This window comes from Heterodontus francisci, chromosome 5, assembly GCF_036365525.1.
Source record: "Heterodontus francisci isolate sHetFra1 chromosome 5, sHetFra1.hap1, whole genome shotgun sequence".
Lineage (NCBI taxonomy): Eukaryota > Metazoa > Chordata > Chondrichthyes > Heterodontiformes > Heterodontidae > Heterodontus > Heterodontus francisci.
In genome coordinates, this window is record NC_090375.1 from 187,780,814 (window position 1) to 187,798,422 (window position 17,609).

The window sequence follows — 17,609 nt, forward strand, 5'->3', positions numbered from 1 at the left end:
CTACGCATGCGCTTACTGTAGAAGTTGCTGTCCGATTTACTCCATAATAGCAGTGAGTGCTGCTGGCCTCACTGTTATACACAATGCAAAATCCAGGCAGTATGTCTAACTTAAGCTTGTAGAATAGAAAGGGAGGACTTTATAGATGTCAACAAGAGAGATAAAACAAGCAACTGGTTAAAAGGACTCAAAAAAAAATGTAGTTAGAAAGATGGTATTTATATCTTTCAATAGCTATCGACATTTAAGTTTGTCAGGTTTTGTGCTGGGTGCGTGTGGTAGTAATGTGTATTCCAGTGGTGCTGGGATTTAGTAACAATCTATTACTCAAAGGTTTTGCCCCTCTACCTCCCTCTCCGCCATTAAGGTTATCTCTGAGAAAAGGCTTTGACCAATTCTCCCAATCACCCCTCCTTTAGAGCAGATTTTATTTTTTTCTGATATGCCTCTGAAGTGGCCTGGAACTTTTTCTACAATAATGTTGCTATATAAATGTAAGGTGTTGTTGCTACAGTTTCTCTACATATTTAAACACATTCTTTTACACATTAGCATTAATAATGAATGGTTTGACAGGAGAAGCACTAAGTTTTAATAGTAGAAATTGAAAGAAAAAAGCCAATACTAACAAGATATTTAATACCATCTAAAAATATAAACACAAATGCAGACAAAATTTTAATTTTATATAGATCTATACATCAGTTTTAAACATTTCAAGATTGAGAGTTTGATCATAATATGCTTTCAGTAAGGCTGCATAAATTTATTCTATTTTTTTAAAAATTGCAACCAAGATGAAAATCTCAATATCTTGACATATTAGCACAAGAACACAAAAGAAAATTGTCTCCGGTGGTGGTGGAAGTGAGCCAATGATTTCAAAAGGAAATTTGATAGGCATTTGAGAGAAATAAACTTGCAGGGTTAGAGCTGACGAGTGGGACTGACTGGATTGCTCAATAGAGAGCTGGCATGGGCTCAATGGGCCAAATAGCCTCCTGTGCCATAATGGCAGTGGTTCTATATTTTCAAAATGTAAATGTACTTTGGAACCCCACCCCACAAGGAGCAAGTCTACCTCAATGCAGCTAGTTAAAACATTAACTACCAAGACTGCTCAAGCACATTTTAGCTCTTGTGCATTAAATGTTTCTCTCTAAATCACCAGTAATGTCTCGCACTATATTGCGCAGTTTAAACTAGAGACTCATGTTAACTGGCTAGCTTTAATGAAACAAGGTTAACTTTGTCCAATTTTGTGCAGATCTCAAGAATAAGTAGTTGTAGCATTACCTCAACAGTTCTAACCATACTAGTCTGCAAATGACACTGAGGAAAAGCAGCCTAATCTAGTGAAAAAAATGCAAGATCCCATTAAAGCATTATCATCTGCTCTGGCAGACCCTATGTATGAAAAGCAAACTGAAGTATACCAGAGACTATATACAGGACTTAATAGCTCATGAGAAATTTGATAAAGTTATGCATGCCCACATTAGAGTTCTATCAAAAAAGGAGTTGCTTTTATTTTGAAGAAAAAACACACATGGAGAAATGTCCATCATTATAATTGTGCAACTGAGATCGGTCAGCATGAAACTATAAGTAGATTCAATGAGGTATCTTTGATTTAACATTGCAGCTGTATATATTTTTTGGTTCTCCTGCTCAATCTATCTTTGCACTTTATACTTTTGTACTGCAGAAACATTATTAAAATGTGGGAAAAGAGAATTTCAAAACTAGGGGGTAGGTGGGTTCATTGTGGCTACAATGGCTTAAAGCTGCTTATAAGCAGAAAGGCAACCTCACAAGTTAGATGCGTCAAGCACAGAATAAAGTATGAATCCTGCTGCTTATTTATATTAATTTCTATTTCATCTAAGTAAATATCATAAAGTTAACAGAAACTGGTACTTGCACATTTATATAGTTCTTCACATTGTATAAACTGTAATTAAATGTTTAAAATATATGCAATTACTTGACTTCTTGGTTAGCAAATACGGGAAGAATTTACCCTTTCGCATTTGTTTGCGTCATTATGCAGTTTTGGATAACATAATGAAGGACAAATTGCTCCTTATCAGTGCAGATTGTAAAGCACATATTAACTGGAATTTCAAACAGCTGGACTATAAAATGCTTTTAATGCATGATTTTAATCAGTTAACCATATGCGTTTTGTAAAAGACAGGCTCTACATTGTGAATACCATTTTTATGTTAGTATTCTGCATCTGTAGCCTGAATACAAACTTAACACATCAGCTGGTCTGCTTACTTAAAGTAATACATCTTCGATCACCAACTGTCCCTGCCAGATCCTCCATTGTCTGGATTCCAATAAAACATTTGATCCTAATATCATCTCTTCCATTATCCTCTGGATGATATGTCGTCTCCTCAATCTCCAAGTAGAACTCCATCTTTCCTTTATCTAGGAAACTTTTCACATTATAATACAAGGAAAGGGCTCCTTCTACCACCCTATTATCAATGTATAGAGTTATAAAAGCTCCTGTTAACTCAAACTATCCATCAGCTTGGAAGTTATGAGTTAATTCATGATGAGTATAGCTTTTGGCATTGCTGTTCCATTGGTAACTGTGTTGCCTATATACAAACTAATTAATTACCAGTGGCTCACTGAGAAACAAGACCACAATTATATTATTTTGTCTGAACGTACAGTAGTGTCTGTAAAAATGGCAGCAGAGCTCATCAGACCCCCATGTGACTCTGGAGTCTGACGCCTTCAACATTGCAGCACTCAATCAGAATTGGACTGAAATGTCAGCTTAGATTCTAGAACAATTTACCATACATATACTTTAACACCAACAGGGGCCACCACAGGCTCCCTTTCCAATAATCCATTCTGGACAGAATGCAATGACATTGCAGGCAGCATGCACTCTATAACTGCGCTCCAAACTTTCCTGTAAAATTTCGTCTCCCAAAGCAGCTCAGTTTGTTTCAGGAAAATTCTGCATCAAGTCGTGTAGCACAATTACAGAACTTAACCCAGCCAGTGTGTAATCCACAATTGAGAACACTGGAATAGAACTGCAGATACCTTTTAAAAAAACTAATTGTGCCTGGAAGTGCTATGTATATTAAAGGTAGTGCTACAAAAGCATGATGTACAGATGGGAAACAAGTAATGCAAGTACTGTACTTACACCCAAAGCTGGCAATCTCTGTGTACAGCAAACAGCTACCCTGAGCTTCCAGTCTGTTTCACCATCCAGTTGATCTGTACGGATGAAACAAGCACCTTGAAAAAAAAAACACGTTAGTTTAGATATTTCTGGCCATCTGTAATGGTGAGAGAAACGTGTTTTATCACATCAACTTCTCAGACATGAGTAATTAGATGAAAACAAAATTCGACTCCATATTATCCTGTGCTACAACCCACTGTTTTTGAGGCATCATTGCTTTTTGTTTTGTTACTCATGTATTTTAATCAAATTTCTTGCACTAATTTTAACTTCTCCCAATCTTTCATTAAAAAGTTATTCCTTTTATTTACCAAAGACAATGAGATACCCATTTGTTATTGATTTTATGTTAGCTATATTAGTATTAACAGTTCTTTAAGCAGAATCTTCTTGATCTGTTTGCTTATGACTATTTCCAAAAAAGCATTTTGCAAAACTCCCCATGCATCCCATACGACTAGATATATGTTATGTCCTTTTGTATAAATGAAACAAGCTTAGAAGTTGTTTTTCCTGAACTGCCAACATATATTCAAAAACACAAATTTCATTGCTACCCAAACTATTTTCCAGATCACCAGGGGCCCAACATTCCTCTTGGGCAATTGTGGAGAAAATGTTTGAACATCAGAGAAAAGGCTGATGCTTTGCGTGCTTTTAAACACAATAATGGAGAACAGAACACATCTTTGGTGGTGGGGAGGAGAAGGCATGGGAATATATACCACACAGTCAACACCATATCTCTCTACCACTCTGAAGACCGACAGGAGGCATGGACAAGTTATGTCTAAAGGCGCAGATAATGCATAATAGGAGGGCACTGCATGAAACAGGGAGTGGATCCCACGATACAAAAAGACCTCTTGTGAGCTAGTTGTGGCTGATCTATTCAAAAGTGTTAAAAATTTGAAGTTCGAAGGACAGATCAGGATTAAGGTGGATTGTTTACTTATACAATACACATGGCAGTAAATATTGATTAAGTAAGAGCACAAATATAAATGGTGGATGCAGTGCAATACAGTAGTCCAGTGGATAAGCATGCTTAGGTCTTCAAACCATATCATCTACTCTCAATTGATAAGAGCAACCTAGTGGGCCACATCCAAATAACAGTACACACTCTAGTATTAATTATCACCAACACTGTTTGAAGCAGATATCAATACAGATAAACAGCTTTCCAGAGTAGTGATACTGATGAGCAAGTAGACAGCAAGGCACAAGACACCAATAAGGAAAGAGATCCAATGCGTTTGGTTGACAAGGGACCAAGTGGTAAAATACACAATTTTCCTTTTTTTAAAAAAAATAATTTTAACCCTCAATGGCTTGCTTTGAAATGGAGGCTGATAAGTTGCAAGCCCATATTGAGCATGCACACCTCCTTGCACATGACACTGCAAGATAGGTAGACAGTGCAGTGGAGTCGAACAGCCATCTCCCATGTACAATGTAAAGGAACATCACTTCTTTAAACTGCAGTTTTGCCACTGGGTATGTGGCAGCAACCAGAGATGACTTCAGTTTGGTCAGCTTAAAATGTACTGACTAGCAGTTACAGACATGAGGGAAGAATTCCAACACAGAACACAAACCAGTGGACATGGTGAGGTGATATTCCATACCAGTGGCATTCATGAGGTAACATAGTAACAAGCCAAATAACACTCATGTCAGGTGCATTTGTGTGTCATTGTGCAGCTATGCAGAAGTGAGAGTAGGCACTGCCCTTAAAATAAAAACCAACAGCTGTTCTGGGAGCAACATGAAGTTCATAACACACAAGTGGCAAATGTGACAATAGAACACATACACCAGCAATCTTGCACAACTGAACAAAATTACTTGATGTTTAATACATCTGGAAGCTCCCCATTATTTTGTGCAGAAAATAACCAGTGTCAGTTGTGGCAAAAAGCCAGCAACAATCCAGCATGCAGCAAAACCGAACCAGGATGGCAATTAACTGTTTTGCAATAATAAACTTGCCCAAAAGAAAGTAAGTGTCCAATCACAGACAGCTCAATGGAAGAAGAACTAGGCAATGAGTTATTTCTCTTCCTATAGCGGCTAGTTTGCTACCTTTTCTGGCAGATATGCAGGTTGCTCCATTGTGATATACCCACCAGAGACCATGCTTTGCGACATGAAACTTCTGTGCTATTCACTTCTCTCATTGTGGCGATGCTCCAAAATCTTCCCCTTCATTAGGCCGAACATGGTTAAAATACGCCGTTTTCATTGCAACCCTACAGCTGCAGAACGGCTGCATGAGTTCATCCTTAATGACCTTTAACAAGGCCTTAACTAGCAAAATTATTATTTTTTGGGAAAGGAATGATTAGTACCACTGAACACAAATGAATTAACAGTTGGCACTTTGTCCAGACATTACACCATTCTATTCATGTCTTTTTTTTTTACTAACAGCCAACACAGGAATGTTAAGCCAGAGATTATCTTGACAACTCTGATATTGGTGGCACTTATGCCTCAAATGGAAATACATCCCAAATTGTAGGAACCATTTCATCTATTGCACCTATTCTATAGGTTGTCAGAATATAGGAAAGCTGCCTACAAAAATAAAGCACTCCTGAGAAATTGCTTCAATTTTCCATACTTCTTAACTTCCAACACATGTTGCAATAACCAATCTCAGCCTGGCATGTGGGTTTTATTATATGGTCCATATATATTTCCAATACAAAAATACTAGACTTTATAATGCAAGTCACCTAATGAGTGAGGCATGCATTTCATGATATGATGTCTGAATTTGTTCCATCCTATCAAGCAGAATTAGTTGCTTGGACACAATGACGAGCAAAAAACTTCTGTTCAAGATCCCATGGGCACTTGATTGGTCAGAATTATAAAAGGATCATTATTTTCATAAAATCACAAAGTACAAAAACCACAGCTGAGCAGAAAAACAGAAAGTGCTGGAATAACACAGCAGATTCATTGGCATTTTAAGGGAAAATTAAAGGATACGACACTTCAAGAGATTACCCTTTGAAAGACGCAGGATGCGCACTCAAAATGTCCCAACCCGTCTTTTCTCCCCATAGATGCCATCTAACCTGCTGAGTATTTGTAGAATTTTCTGTTTTTATTCAAGACATACAGCATTTGCAGCTTTTCCTTTTCATGTGACTATAGGTCAGGACTCTTTGGTTGGGGGCAGGGGCAGGATAGAGATTCAAATTAAATGTACACATTATGGATTTTTTGATAGTACATATTGGGAAAGTTGAGTGAGTTGAGCAAAAAGTGGACTTCTCATTTTGAAAAAAAAAGATGGATACTAAGGATGCAGCTGATTTGAAATTTTTCTATGCCTTTCCTCATGTTCAATTTGACCATAATCACAAATCTCAAAATCCAGAGACAAGTGCAGCAGCAGACATAGTAGTGAACTAAACGGGTCGATTCCCATACTGGTAAAGGAAATGGCAGGAGGCTGCAGGAAGCAGAACATACAACTGTCATTTCCTATAGCCAACATAAATACAAATCTGTAGATGATGGAAGAAGGGATGCATTTCAATATGCTGTAAATGCTTGTTTTTTAAAGATTTTAAAACTCTGGTAATATAAAATTGCATATTTTTTTAAATGCACATTTACACACCATCATCTGCTAAACTACTAGATCTGACTACAAACAACTCACTCTATTGCATCTTTCACCTTCTTTGGAAGGTGTTGAGTCTTAAAGCAACCTTAACTGATGGCAAAACTGCTTGCCATTTCCTTTATTAGTGTGCAAAATGTATAGTTCACCACCTCATTTATACTCCCCTTAAAACCCACTACTTTCAGCAGGATATTGGTCATCCCTCCTAATGGCCTGGAGTTTTCTGTACCAATAACAGAGAGTCTGTCAGCACTCACCATTATTACAGGATAAACCTACCAGCAACCTCTAGCATCCACATGTGTGGTGAAATGCTGAAATCCTGAAGTTGCTGTCAGTGATACCCTGCTCCTCCACAGCTTGCACTATTGCAGTCTTCATCAATGGGATCTGCACAGAGATCACTATAATGATGTGAACTTAGACTAATTACCCACTGTTTTCGCACTAAAAACAGATGAAAAAGTTACGACTTGTTCAATCAGGAGTAACTGAGTTTTTAAACAATGAGCAAAACAGTGATAATTACTGAACAAACTCTGGCCTTAAAAAAATTAATTTTACTGGTGTGGAGTCTCATTCCCTAAGAAAATCATTGTTTCACATTTTTGAAGTAGTAAAATAATTGGAGTTATGTTTTTCCCTTTTATGCCTCACCCTTAATCCTATGTACATGTCCCAATCTTTATTTCGCTTCTTGTACAACAATTTGAGTGCAGTTTGCATGTCTCAGTGAGGATTGTTCAATATGATAGGTTGAAGAGCCTCCCTGCTGCTTGCTTTGCTCAGATGTCGCAATTCCCCTGTCAAGGCCACTGCATTGCTTCAGATACCTGAAAGCTAGAAATCTCCACTGACAAGCCTGTGGGCAACTGTAGGCAAGGTGAATGGAAAAATAATAAGAAACATAAGAAATAGGAGTCGGAGTAGGCCATTTGGCCCCTTGAGCCTGCCCTGCCATTTCATAGGATCATGGCTGATCTGATTGTGGTCCACTTTCCTGCCTGTCCCCATAACCCTCGACTCCCTTGTAGATCAAAAATCTGTCTAACTCAGCTTTGAATATATTCAATGACCCAGCCTCCACTGCTCTCTGGGGAAGAGAATTCCAAAGATTAACAACCCTCAGAAGAAATTCCTCCTCATCTCCATTTTAAAAGGGAGATCTCTTATTTTGAAACTGTGCCGCCTAGTTCTAGATTCCCCCACAAGGGGGAAACATCCTCTCAACATCTACCCTGTCAAGCCCCCCTCAGAGCCTTTTAAGTTTCAATAAGATCACCTCTCATTCTTCTAAGCTCTGATGAGTATAGGCCCAACCTGCTCAACCTTTCCTCATAACTTCATCCCAGGAATCAGTCTAGTGAACCTGCTCTGAACTGTTTCCAATGCAAGTATATCACTCCTTAAATAAGGAAACCAAAATTGTAAGCACTACTCTAGGTGCAGTCTCACCAATGCCCTGTACAGTTGTAGCAAGACTTCCTGAATTTTATACTCCATCCCCCTTGCAATAAATGCCAACATTCCACTAGCCTTCCGAATTACTTGCAGCCCGTGTCCATATGCAGCAAGACCTGGACAACATCCAGGCTTGGGCTGATAAGTGGCAAGTAACATTCGCGCCACATAAGTGCCAGGTATTGCGACCGAGATGGGAGCAATGCACTGTCAATTCAGTCCCATCACTCCACAGGTCACAGCATATTATTAACGTTTTCCCACCCAACTGGAAAACAGCCTAATTAAACACGCTAGTAACCCCCAGAATAAAACTGAACAAACCAGGTATCTTTAGACAACAACAAATTAGCTATTTATTAAAACTAAATCTTCAAAACTATTAAGATAAACCTATGTCTAAAGACCTTATAACTTATTTTAACCTAACTCCCCCATTCATACACATATGCTCAAAAACTAACGGTTAACTTATGTTTTAAAAATTAGCTGTTTAAAAATAAATAACTAGGTTGTTAGTCTTTGTGGGTTACGTTCCTGATGGGTGAGGCATGCACGTGTAAAAAATAATCAAAGACCATTCGAAGCCTCCACGCGGATTTGATGAAACACTCTTAGTAGATAGGCATTCAAAGCACTTCGGCTGCAGTAGGCGGGCGTCACATAGTTCTTCCAATGAGAAGTACAGCAATAGGACTACTTGAATTTTTAAAAATCGGCAGTCTTTTGGCAAAAACTTTATTGTGAATTCCAGAAAACACATCAGTCCAGAGAGAGTCAATCTTGAAGCAAAGACTCTTAGATTGGAAGTACAGAAAAGGAATTTTACTACCTCCAGCAATACAAATTGTCTCTTCAAAGTGTTTTTTCCTCCTTAGGCAATTAACATGGCCTGTAGCTCATTGTAGAATTTCTGCTGAGAAATAGACAGCTCCTTCCTTCAGTAAGTACGCTTTGCTGGCGGCTCTCTAATCTGGTTTTTCCCACAGTTAAATTGAAACATTATACCATGTGACCTCACTCTCCTGCTGTCGCCTAGGTAACAAGTGAAGCTGGCACACTGTTCTCAGAAATCCAAAATTCTCTCTCTGTCTTAAAAGAAAACGGTTTCAAACAGAGGAGAAAAAACACAGTTCCATGGCACAGGCAATGACCACCTCAAACAAGAGAGAATCTAACCATCTCCCCTTGACGTTCAATGACATTACCATTGCTGAATCCCCCAATATCAACATCCTGGAGGTTACTATTGACCAGAAACTGAACTGGACCAGCCACATAAATACTGTGACTATAAGAGCAAGTCAGAGGCTGGGAATTCTGCGGTGAGTAACTCACCTCCTGTCTCCCCAATGCCTGGCCACCATCTACATGGCACAAGTCAGGAATGTGATGGAATACTCTCCACTTGCCTGGATGGTACGACTCCAACACTCAAAAAGCTCGACACCATCCAGGACAAAGCTTGATTGGCACCCCATCCACCAACTTCAACATTCACTCTCTTCACCACCGACGCGCAGTGGCAACAGTGTGTACCATTTACAAGATACACTACAGCAACTCACCAAGGCTCCTTCAACAGCACCTTCCAAACCCATGACCTCACCATCTAGAAGGACAAGGGCAGCAAATGCATAGGAACACCACCATCAGCAGGTTCCCCTCCAAGCCACACACCATCCTGGTTTGGAACTATACTTCCGCTCCTTCACTGTCGCTGGGTCAAAATCCTGGAATTCTGTTCCTGACAGCACTGTGGGTGTACCTACACCCCAAGGACTGCAGCAGTTCAAGAAGGCTGTTCACCACCACCTTCTCGAGGGTAATTAGGGATGGGCAATAAATGCTAGCCTAACCAGTGACGCCCACATTCCATGAACAAATAAAAAACCTGCATAATATCTTATGATTCATGTACAAGGACACCAGATCCATCTGTACCACAGCATTCTGCAGTCTCTCTCCATATAAATATTCTACTTTTCTATTCTTCCTGCCAAAGTTGACAAACTCACATTTTCCCACATTATACTCCATCTGCCAAATTTTTGTCCACTCACTTAACCTATCTATATCCCCTTGACTGTGTCCTCCTCACAACTTGCTTTCCGACCTTGGCATCATTCACAAATTTGGCTAAAATACACTCTGTCCCTTCATCCAAATCATTAATATAGATTGTGAATAGTTGAAGTCCCAGCACTGATCCGGAGGCACTCCACTCGTTAGTTTGCCAACCTGAAAATGCCCCATTTATCCCAACTCTGTTTCCTGTTAGCCAATTCTCTATCCATGCTAATATATTACCAACACCATATGCTCTTATCTTGTGTAGTAACCTTTTATGTGGCAATTTATCGAATGCCTTTTGGAAAACCAAAAACACTACATCTTTTGTTACCCTTTATCCACCCTGCTTGCTACATCCTCAAAGAACTCTAATAAATCTGTCAAACATAATTTTCCTTTCAAAAAACCATGTTGACTCTGACTGATTATATTATGATTTTCTAAATGTCCTGCTACTGCTTTCTTAATAATGGATTTGAGCATTTTCCCAATGACAGATGTTAGGCTAAGTGGCCTATAGTTCCCTGCTTTCTGTTAACACCCATCAACCACCTCCCCCTCACCGCTCTCGAATAGAGGCATTACATTTGCAGTTTTCCAATCCACTGGGACCTTTCCAGAATCTAGGGAATTTTGGAAGATTACAACCAATGCATTCACTATCTCTGCAGCCACTTATTTTAAGACCCGAGGTTGCATGTCATCGAGTCCAGGAGACTTGTCAGCCTTTAGTCCTATTAGTTTTCCTAGTACTTTTTCCATGGCGATAGTGATAGTTTTAAGTTCCTCTCTCCCTTTTGCCTGTTCATTTTCTGCTATTTTTTTTTTATTTAGAGATACAGCACTGAAACGGGCCCTTCGGCCCACCGAGTCTGTGCCGACCAACAACCACCCATTTATACTAACCCTACACTACCCCCATATTTTCTACCACATCCCCACCATTCTCCTACCACCTACCTACACTAGGGGAAATTTACAACAGCCAATTTACCCATCAACCTGCAAGTCTTTTGGAGGTGGGAGGAAACCGGAGCACCCGGCGGAAACCCACGCAGACACAGGGAGAACTTGCAAACTCCGCACAGGCAGTACCCAGAATTGAACCCGGATCGCTGGAGCTGAGAGGCTGCGGTGCTAACCACTGCGCCACCGTGCCGCTTTTTGTCTTCGACTGTGGAGTTACAAAATACTTGTTCAAAGTCTCTTCCATTTCCTTGTTTCCCATTAATTCCCCGTCCCATCCTCTAAGGGACCAACACTTATTTTAGCAACTCTTTTCCTTTTTATATATTTGTAGAAGCTTTTACTGTCTTTTTATATTTCTCGCTAGTTTATTCTCACACTTTAATTTCTCTCTTTTAGAAAGACATCCTCAGCTGGTTTCTAAAACTTTCCTAATCTTCCGGCCTACCAGTAATCTTTGCAGCACTGTATGCCTTTTCTTTCAATTTGATACCATCCTTAACTTCATTAGTTAGCCACAGATGGTGCAACCTTCTCAAAGTCTTTCTTTCTCAATAACATGTGTCTCTGTTGAGAGTTATGAAATATCTCCTTAAATGTCTACCACTGCTTCTCTACGGTCTTACCTCTCAACTTATTTTCCCAGTCTACTTCAGCCAACTCTGTCTTCATATTCTTGTAATTGCCTTTAAGTTTAGGACACTAGTTTCAGACCCAAAATTCTCAAACTGAATGTAAAATTCTAGCATGTTATGATCACTCTTGCCTAGAGGATCCTTTACTATGATTAATAATCCTGTATATTGCACATTACCAGGTCGAAAATAGCCTGCTCCCTGGTTCCAGAGCATATTATTCTAAGAAACTGCCCCTTATACACTAGGCTATCATCCTCCAGGCTACCTTTGCCAATTTGATCTGTTCAAACTATAAGAAGATTAAAATCACTCATGATTAATGTACCTTTCCTACAAGCCATTATTTCTTGATTTTTATTCTGTCCTACAATGCAGCTACTGTTAGGGGGCCTATAAAATACTCCCATAAATGATTTCTTTCCTTTAGCATTTATCTCCACCCAAACTGATTCTACATCTTGATCTTCCGAGCCAAAATCATTTCTCACTGCTGTACCGATCTCATCGTTTATTAACAGAGCTATCCCACCTCCTTTTCCTTTCTTCCTATCCTTCAGAAATGTCAAATACCCTGAATATTTAGCACCCAGCCTTGCTCACCTTACAACCACGTCTGTCGTGGCTATCATACCCATTTATCTCTATTTGTGCTATCAATTCAGCTGTCTTGTTACAAATGCTGCGTGCATTCAGATAAAGAGCCTTTAATTCTGTCTTTTTACCATTTTTTCCGACTCTGACCTTACTTGCTAGTGCACTCTTATATTTGCATGCTCTGTCCCTTCCTGCCACGCTCTGCACTACCCTGCACTATTGCCTTATCCCTTCTCGTTAACTTTCAAAATTTCCCCTCACTTGAACCCTCCCCACCTTCCCCCCACTATTTAGTTTAAAGCTCTCTCTACAGCCCTAGTTATACGATTTGCCAGGACACTAGCCCCAAAAGCTGTTCCTTCAGTCCACACACCAAAATCTGGGCCTACAACACTATTGAAGGACGAGGATGGCAAAGTATTGTATTCTTGAAGAAAAAGTAAGCTATCCATGATATTATCCTATGAATATTGTATAACAGTAAACTTCAACCAAAAAATAGTAGAGCTATTTTTAGATTTAAGCCACGCCGACCATGGACTCAGCTGAACTTCAAGAAGATAAGCTGTGCATTACCCGAAACCACCCTGTTGCCTGACCCAGTTTCCATGGCATTATATGTACAGGACAAATGCAATAGGCTCATTATTATCTGTCCCTGGAGAGCACAGAACACCCCTAATTGAGGATGTGACTGTTAAATTCAAAATATTTAAAAACTAAAGATATTTAAAGGATATTGAAGTACAGGATAACAGTGTATTTTAATTTAACAGCTTTGATGTAGTACGCACAGTGCATAAAAACTCTCGTGGAAAAAAGATAACGTATTTAGAAAAAGGTCACCAACTGATTCAGAAGCATTGTATTAAAGTTAAGAAAAACAAGGAGGAAGTTGCACAGTTGTCACAACTGAAAAGAGGGGGTTTCAGATGATGAAATAAAGCATGCCAAAATGTGATTGAGTCACAAGACTATTTCATAGGTTTCAACTTCTCCCTAGATATTTTGTTATGCTGAAATACATACTTCTTTTTAACTGCATGTTACGGGTCTTAGTATGCCACAATTGCACCTGTACCTGGAGTTCATGCTGTTTGGAGTACTGAGTTATGAAAAGATATGGCAATTCTAGGTAATGTGCACAGGGGCAGAATTATCTTAACTGAAAGATATCAGAGGGAGGTTACTGCACAGCTGGCAGTGGAATATGGGTGTAATCCACTCGATGGATTCAAAAAACATCAAAAACCATGGTGGGGGATTGTCATCAATTGAGTCCAAAGACTGGATTTATCCTCCTGTGATGGTCAGGGGTATCATACAGTAGGAAGCTGAAGTTACACAGAAGATTTTCTACAAATGTTTAAAAAAACAATGTTAAACAGACATAAATTTCCCAAGTAACAATATTGAAAGGATTTTACACCCCAACCTTAGTAGTTTACTTGTGCTGAAACTTATCATAAACTTGCTCAAACTACCTGGACAAGACCCCCACAACAGCGATATTGTGCTAAAGCACTGTATCAGGTACTGTGCAATTACTAACTGGCACCTCTACACCAATGCACTGCCCAATAAGGAGCATATCATTAGCCAAGTGTGGACATGGTCTTCACAAAGGAATGGTACTCAGCAATAAAAAAAACACTTAAATTGCATTACAGAAAAGGAAAATATATTTGTTCTGCTTACGTGAAAGGAGTGAAAAAATAAATTTGCATTTAGAGGCACCTTTCACCCTCTATGCCTCCAGTGCTTCATGGCCCATTTATTTACTTTTGAAATATGCTCACTGCCATGTATACATACTTGTAGCCAATGTATGCATAAACAAAGAGATGAATGAAGAGGCAGTGGCGCAGTGGCAATATCGTTGGGGGACATGGGTTCGAATCCCACCACACAGATGGTGAAATCTGAATTCAATTAATAAATCTGGAATTAAAAAATCTAGTCTATTGGTGACCATGAAGCCATTGTCAATTGTTGTAAAAAAAACTATCTGGTTCACTTATGTCCTTTAGGGAAGGAAATCTGCTGCCCTTACCTGGTCTGGTCTACATGAGACTCCAGACCCACAGCAATGTGATTGACTCCTAAATGCCCTCTGAAATGGCCAAGCAAGCCACTCAGTTGTAGTAAACCGCTACAAAATCTAAGAAAAGGAGTGAAACCGGACAGACCACCCGGCATCGACCAAGGTACCAGAAACGACAACGGTAAACCCAGTCCTGCAAAGTGCTCCTTACTAACATCTGGCGGGTGCCAAAGTTGGGAGAGCTGTACTACAGACTAGTCAAGGAACAGTCTGACATAGTGACACTCTCAGAATCATACCTTACAGACAATGTCCCAGACATTGGTAATAATAGTAAAGGATTTCAACTTCCCCAATATTAACTAGGATAGTCTTAGTGCAAAAGGCTTAAAGGGGGCGGAATTCTTAAAGTGCATACAGGAGAGCTTTTTGAGCCAGCGCGTAGAAAGTCCTATGAGAAGGGGCGGTACTAGACCAAATCCTAGGGAATGAAGCTGGACAAGTGGCAGAAGTGTCAATGGTGGAGCATTTCAGGGACAGTGATCATAACTCTAAGATTTAAGGTAGTTATGGAAAAGGACAAAGATGGACCGGAAATAAAGGTACTGAATTGGGGGAAGGCCGATTTTGATATGATAAAACAGGATCTGGCCAAACTGGACTGGGAGCAGTTACTTGTAGGAAAGTCGATATCAGACCAATGAGAGTCGTTCAAAAAGGAAAGTGTTCAGGGCCAACATGCTCCCGTAAAGGTGAATGGTAGGACCAACAAGTCCAGGGAACCCTGGCTGTCAAGGGATAAAGAGGATTGGATAAGGGGGAAAAAAAGGAGACTTATAGCAGATTCAGAGCGCTGAAAACAGCAGAGACCCTAGAGGAGTATAGAAAATGTAGGGGGGTATTTAAAGTAATTAGGAGAGCGAAGAGGGGGCATGAAAAAACACTGGCGGGCAAGATAAAGGAAAATCCTACGGCGTTTTGTAAGTATGTTATGGGCAAGAGAATGATCAGGGAAAGAGTAGGGCCCATTAGGGACCAAAGTGGCAAAGTGTGTGCAGCCAGAGGACATAGGTGAGGTTTTAAATGATTACTTTTCATCTGTGTTCACTATGGAGGATGATGCAGGTGTAGAGATCAGGGAGGGGGACTGAGACAAATTAACATTGAAAGAGAGGAAGTATTAGCGGTTTTAGCGGGCTTAAAAGTGGATAAATCCCCAGGCCCAGATGAGATGGATCCCAGGCTGTTACACGAGGCAAGGGAGGAGATAGCAGGGGCTCTGACAAATTTTCAAATCCTGTCTGGCCAAGGAGAGGTGCCAGAGGACTGGAGGACAGCGAATGTGGCACCATTATTCAAGAAGGGTAGTAGGGATAAACCAGGCAATTACAGGCCAGTGAATCTATCAGTGGTAGGGAAACTATTCGAAAAAATTCTGAGGGACAGGATTAATCTCCACTGGGAGGCAGGGATTAATGAAGGATAGTGAGCATGGCTTTGTCAGGGGGAGATCGTGTCCAACAAACTTGATTGAATTTTTTGAGGTCACTAGATATGTAGATGAGGGTAAAGCAGTTGATGTAGTCTACATGGACTTTAGTAAGGCTTTTGATAAGGTCCCGCATGGGAGATTGGTTAAGAAGGGAAGAGCCCATGGGATCCAGGGCAATTTGGATCCAAAATTGTCTGTGGTAGGAGGCAGAGGGTGATGGTCGAGGGTTGTTTTTGCGATTGAAAACCTGTGACCAGTGGTGTACCAGAGATCGGCGCTGGGACCCTTGCTGTTTGTAGTGTACATTAATGATTTAGACGTGACTATAGGAGGTATGATCAGTCAGTTCGCAGATGACATGAAAATTGGTGGCATCGTAGTGAGGAGGAGAGCCTTAGATTACAGGACAATATAGATGGGCAGAGCAGTGGCAAATGGAATTTAGTTTAGTTTAGAGATACAGCACTGAAACAGGCCCTTCAGCCCACCAAATCTGTGCCGACCATCAACCACCCACTTATACTAATTCTACACAAATCCCATATGCCTACCACATCCCCACCTGTCCCTATATTTCCCTACCACCTACCTATACTTGGGGCAATTTATAATGGCCAATTAACCTATCAACCTGCAAGTTTTTGGCATGAGGGAGGAAAACGGAGCACCCGGAGGAAACCCACACAGACACAGGGAGAACTTGCAAACTCCACACAGGCAGTACCCAGAATTGAACCCGGGTCGCTGGAACTGTGAGGCTGCGGTGATAACCACTGCGCCACTGAGGTGATGCATTTTGGGAGGATTAACAAGGCAAGGGAATATACAATAGATGGTAGGACCCTAGGAAGTAGAGGGTCAGAGGGACCTTGGTGTCCTTGTCCATAGATCACTGAAGGCAGCAGCACAGGCTGGTAAGGTTGTTAGGAGGGCATATGGGATACTTATATTCTATGCCTCGGCTAATAAAGACAAGAGCAGGAAGGTTATGATGGAGCTGTATAAAACGCTAGTTCGGCCACAGTTGGAGTACTGTGTACAGTTCTGGTCGCCACTATAGGAAGGATGTGACTGCAATGGAGAGGGTGCAGAGGAGATTCACCAGGATGTTGCCTGGGCTGGAGCATTTCAGCTATGAAGAGAGACTGGATAGGCTAGGGTTGTTTTCCTTAGCAGAGAAGGCTGAAGGGGGACTTGATTGAGGTATTCAAAATTATGAGGGGCATAGATAGGATACAGGAAGAATTTTTTTCCCCTTAGCAGAGGTGTCAATAATCAGGGGCCACAGATTTAAGCTAAGGGGCAGGAGGTTCAGAGAGGATTTGAGGAAAGATTTTTTCACCCAGAGGGTAGTTGGAATCTGGAACACGCTGCCTGAAGGGGTGATAGAGGCAGGAACCTTCAACATTTAAGTGTTTAGATGAGCACTTGAGCACATACAACGCTTCGGGCCAAGTGCTGGA

General features: G+C 40.5%; 2 protein-coding genes across 3 annotated transcripts in view; one reads left to right on the top strand and one right to left on the bottom strand.

Annotated features, from left to right (window-relative positions):
• Positions 1-17,609, bottom strand: part of atp9b (ATPase phospholipid transporting 9B) — a 349,558-nt gene that overhangs the window by 193,475 nt on the left and 138,474 nt on the right. For both annotated transcript variants that reach the window (XM_068032475.1, XM_068032474.1), the window contains exon 8: positions 3,188-3,282. In XM_068032475.1, coding sequence (XP_067888576.1) covers positions 3,188-3,282 — 95 coding nt within the window. The remainder of the gene's footprint in view (positions 1-3,187; positions 3,283-17,609) is intronic.
• LOC137370188 (uncharacterized) overlaps positions 1-17,609 on the top strand; it is a 120,376-nt gene that overhangs the window by 60,002 nt on the left and 42,765 nt on the right. The gene's annotated exons all lie outside the window — the stretch shown is intronic.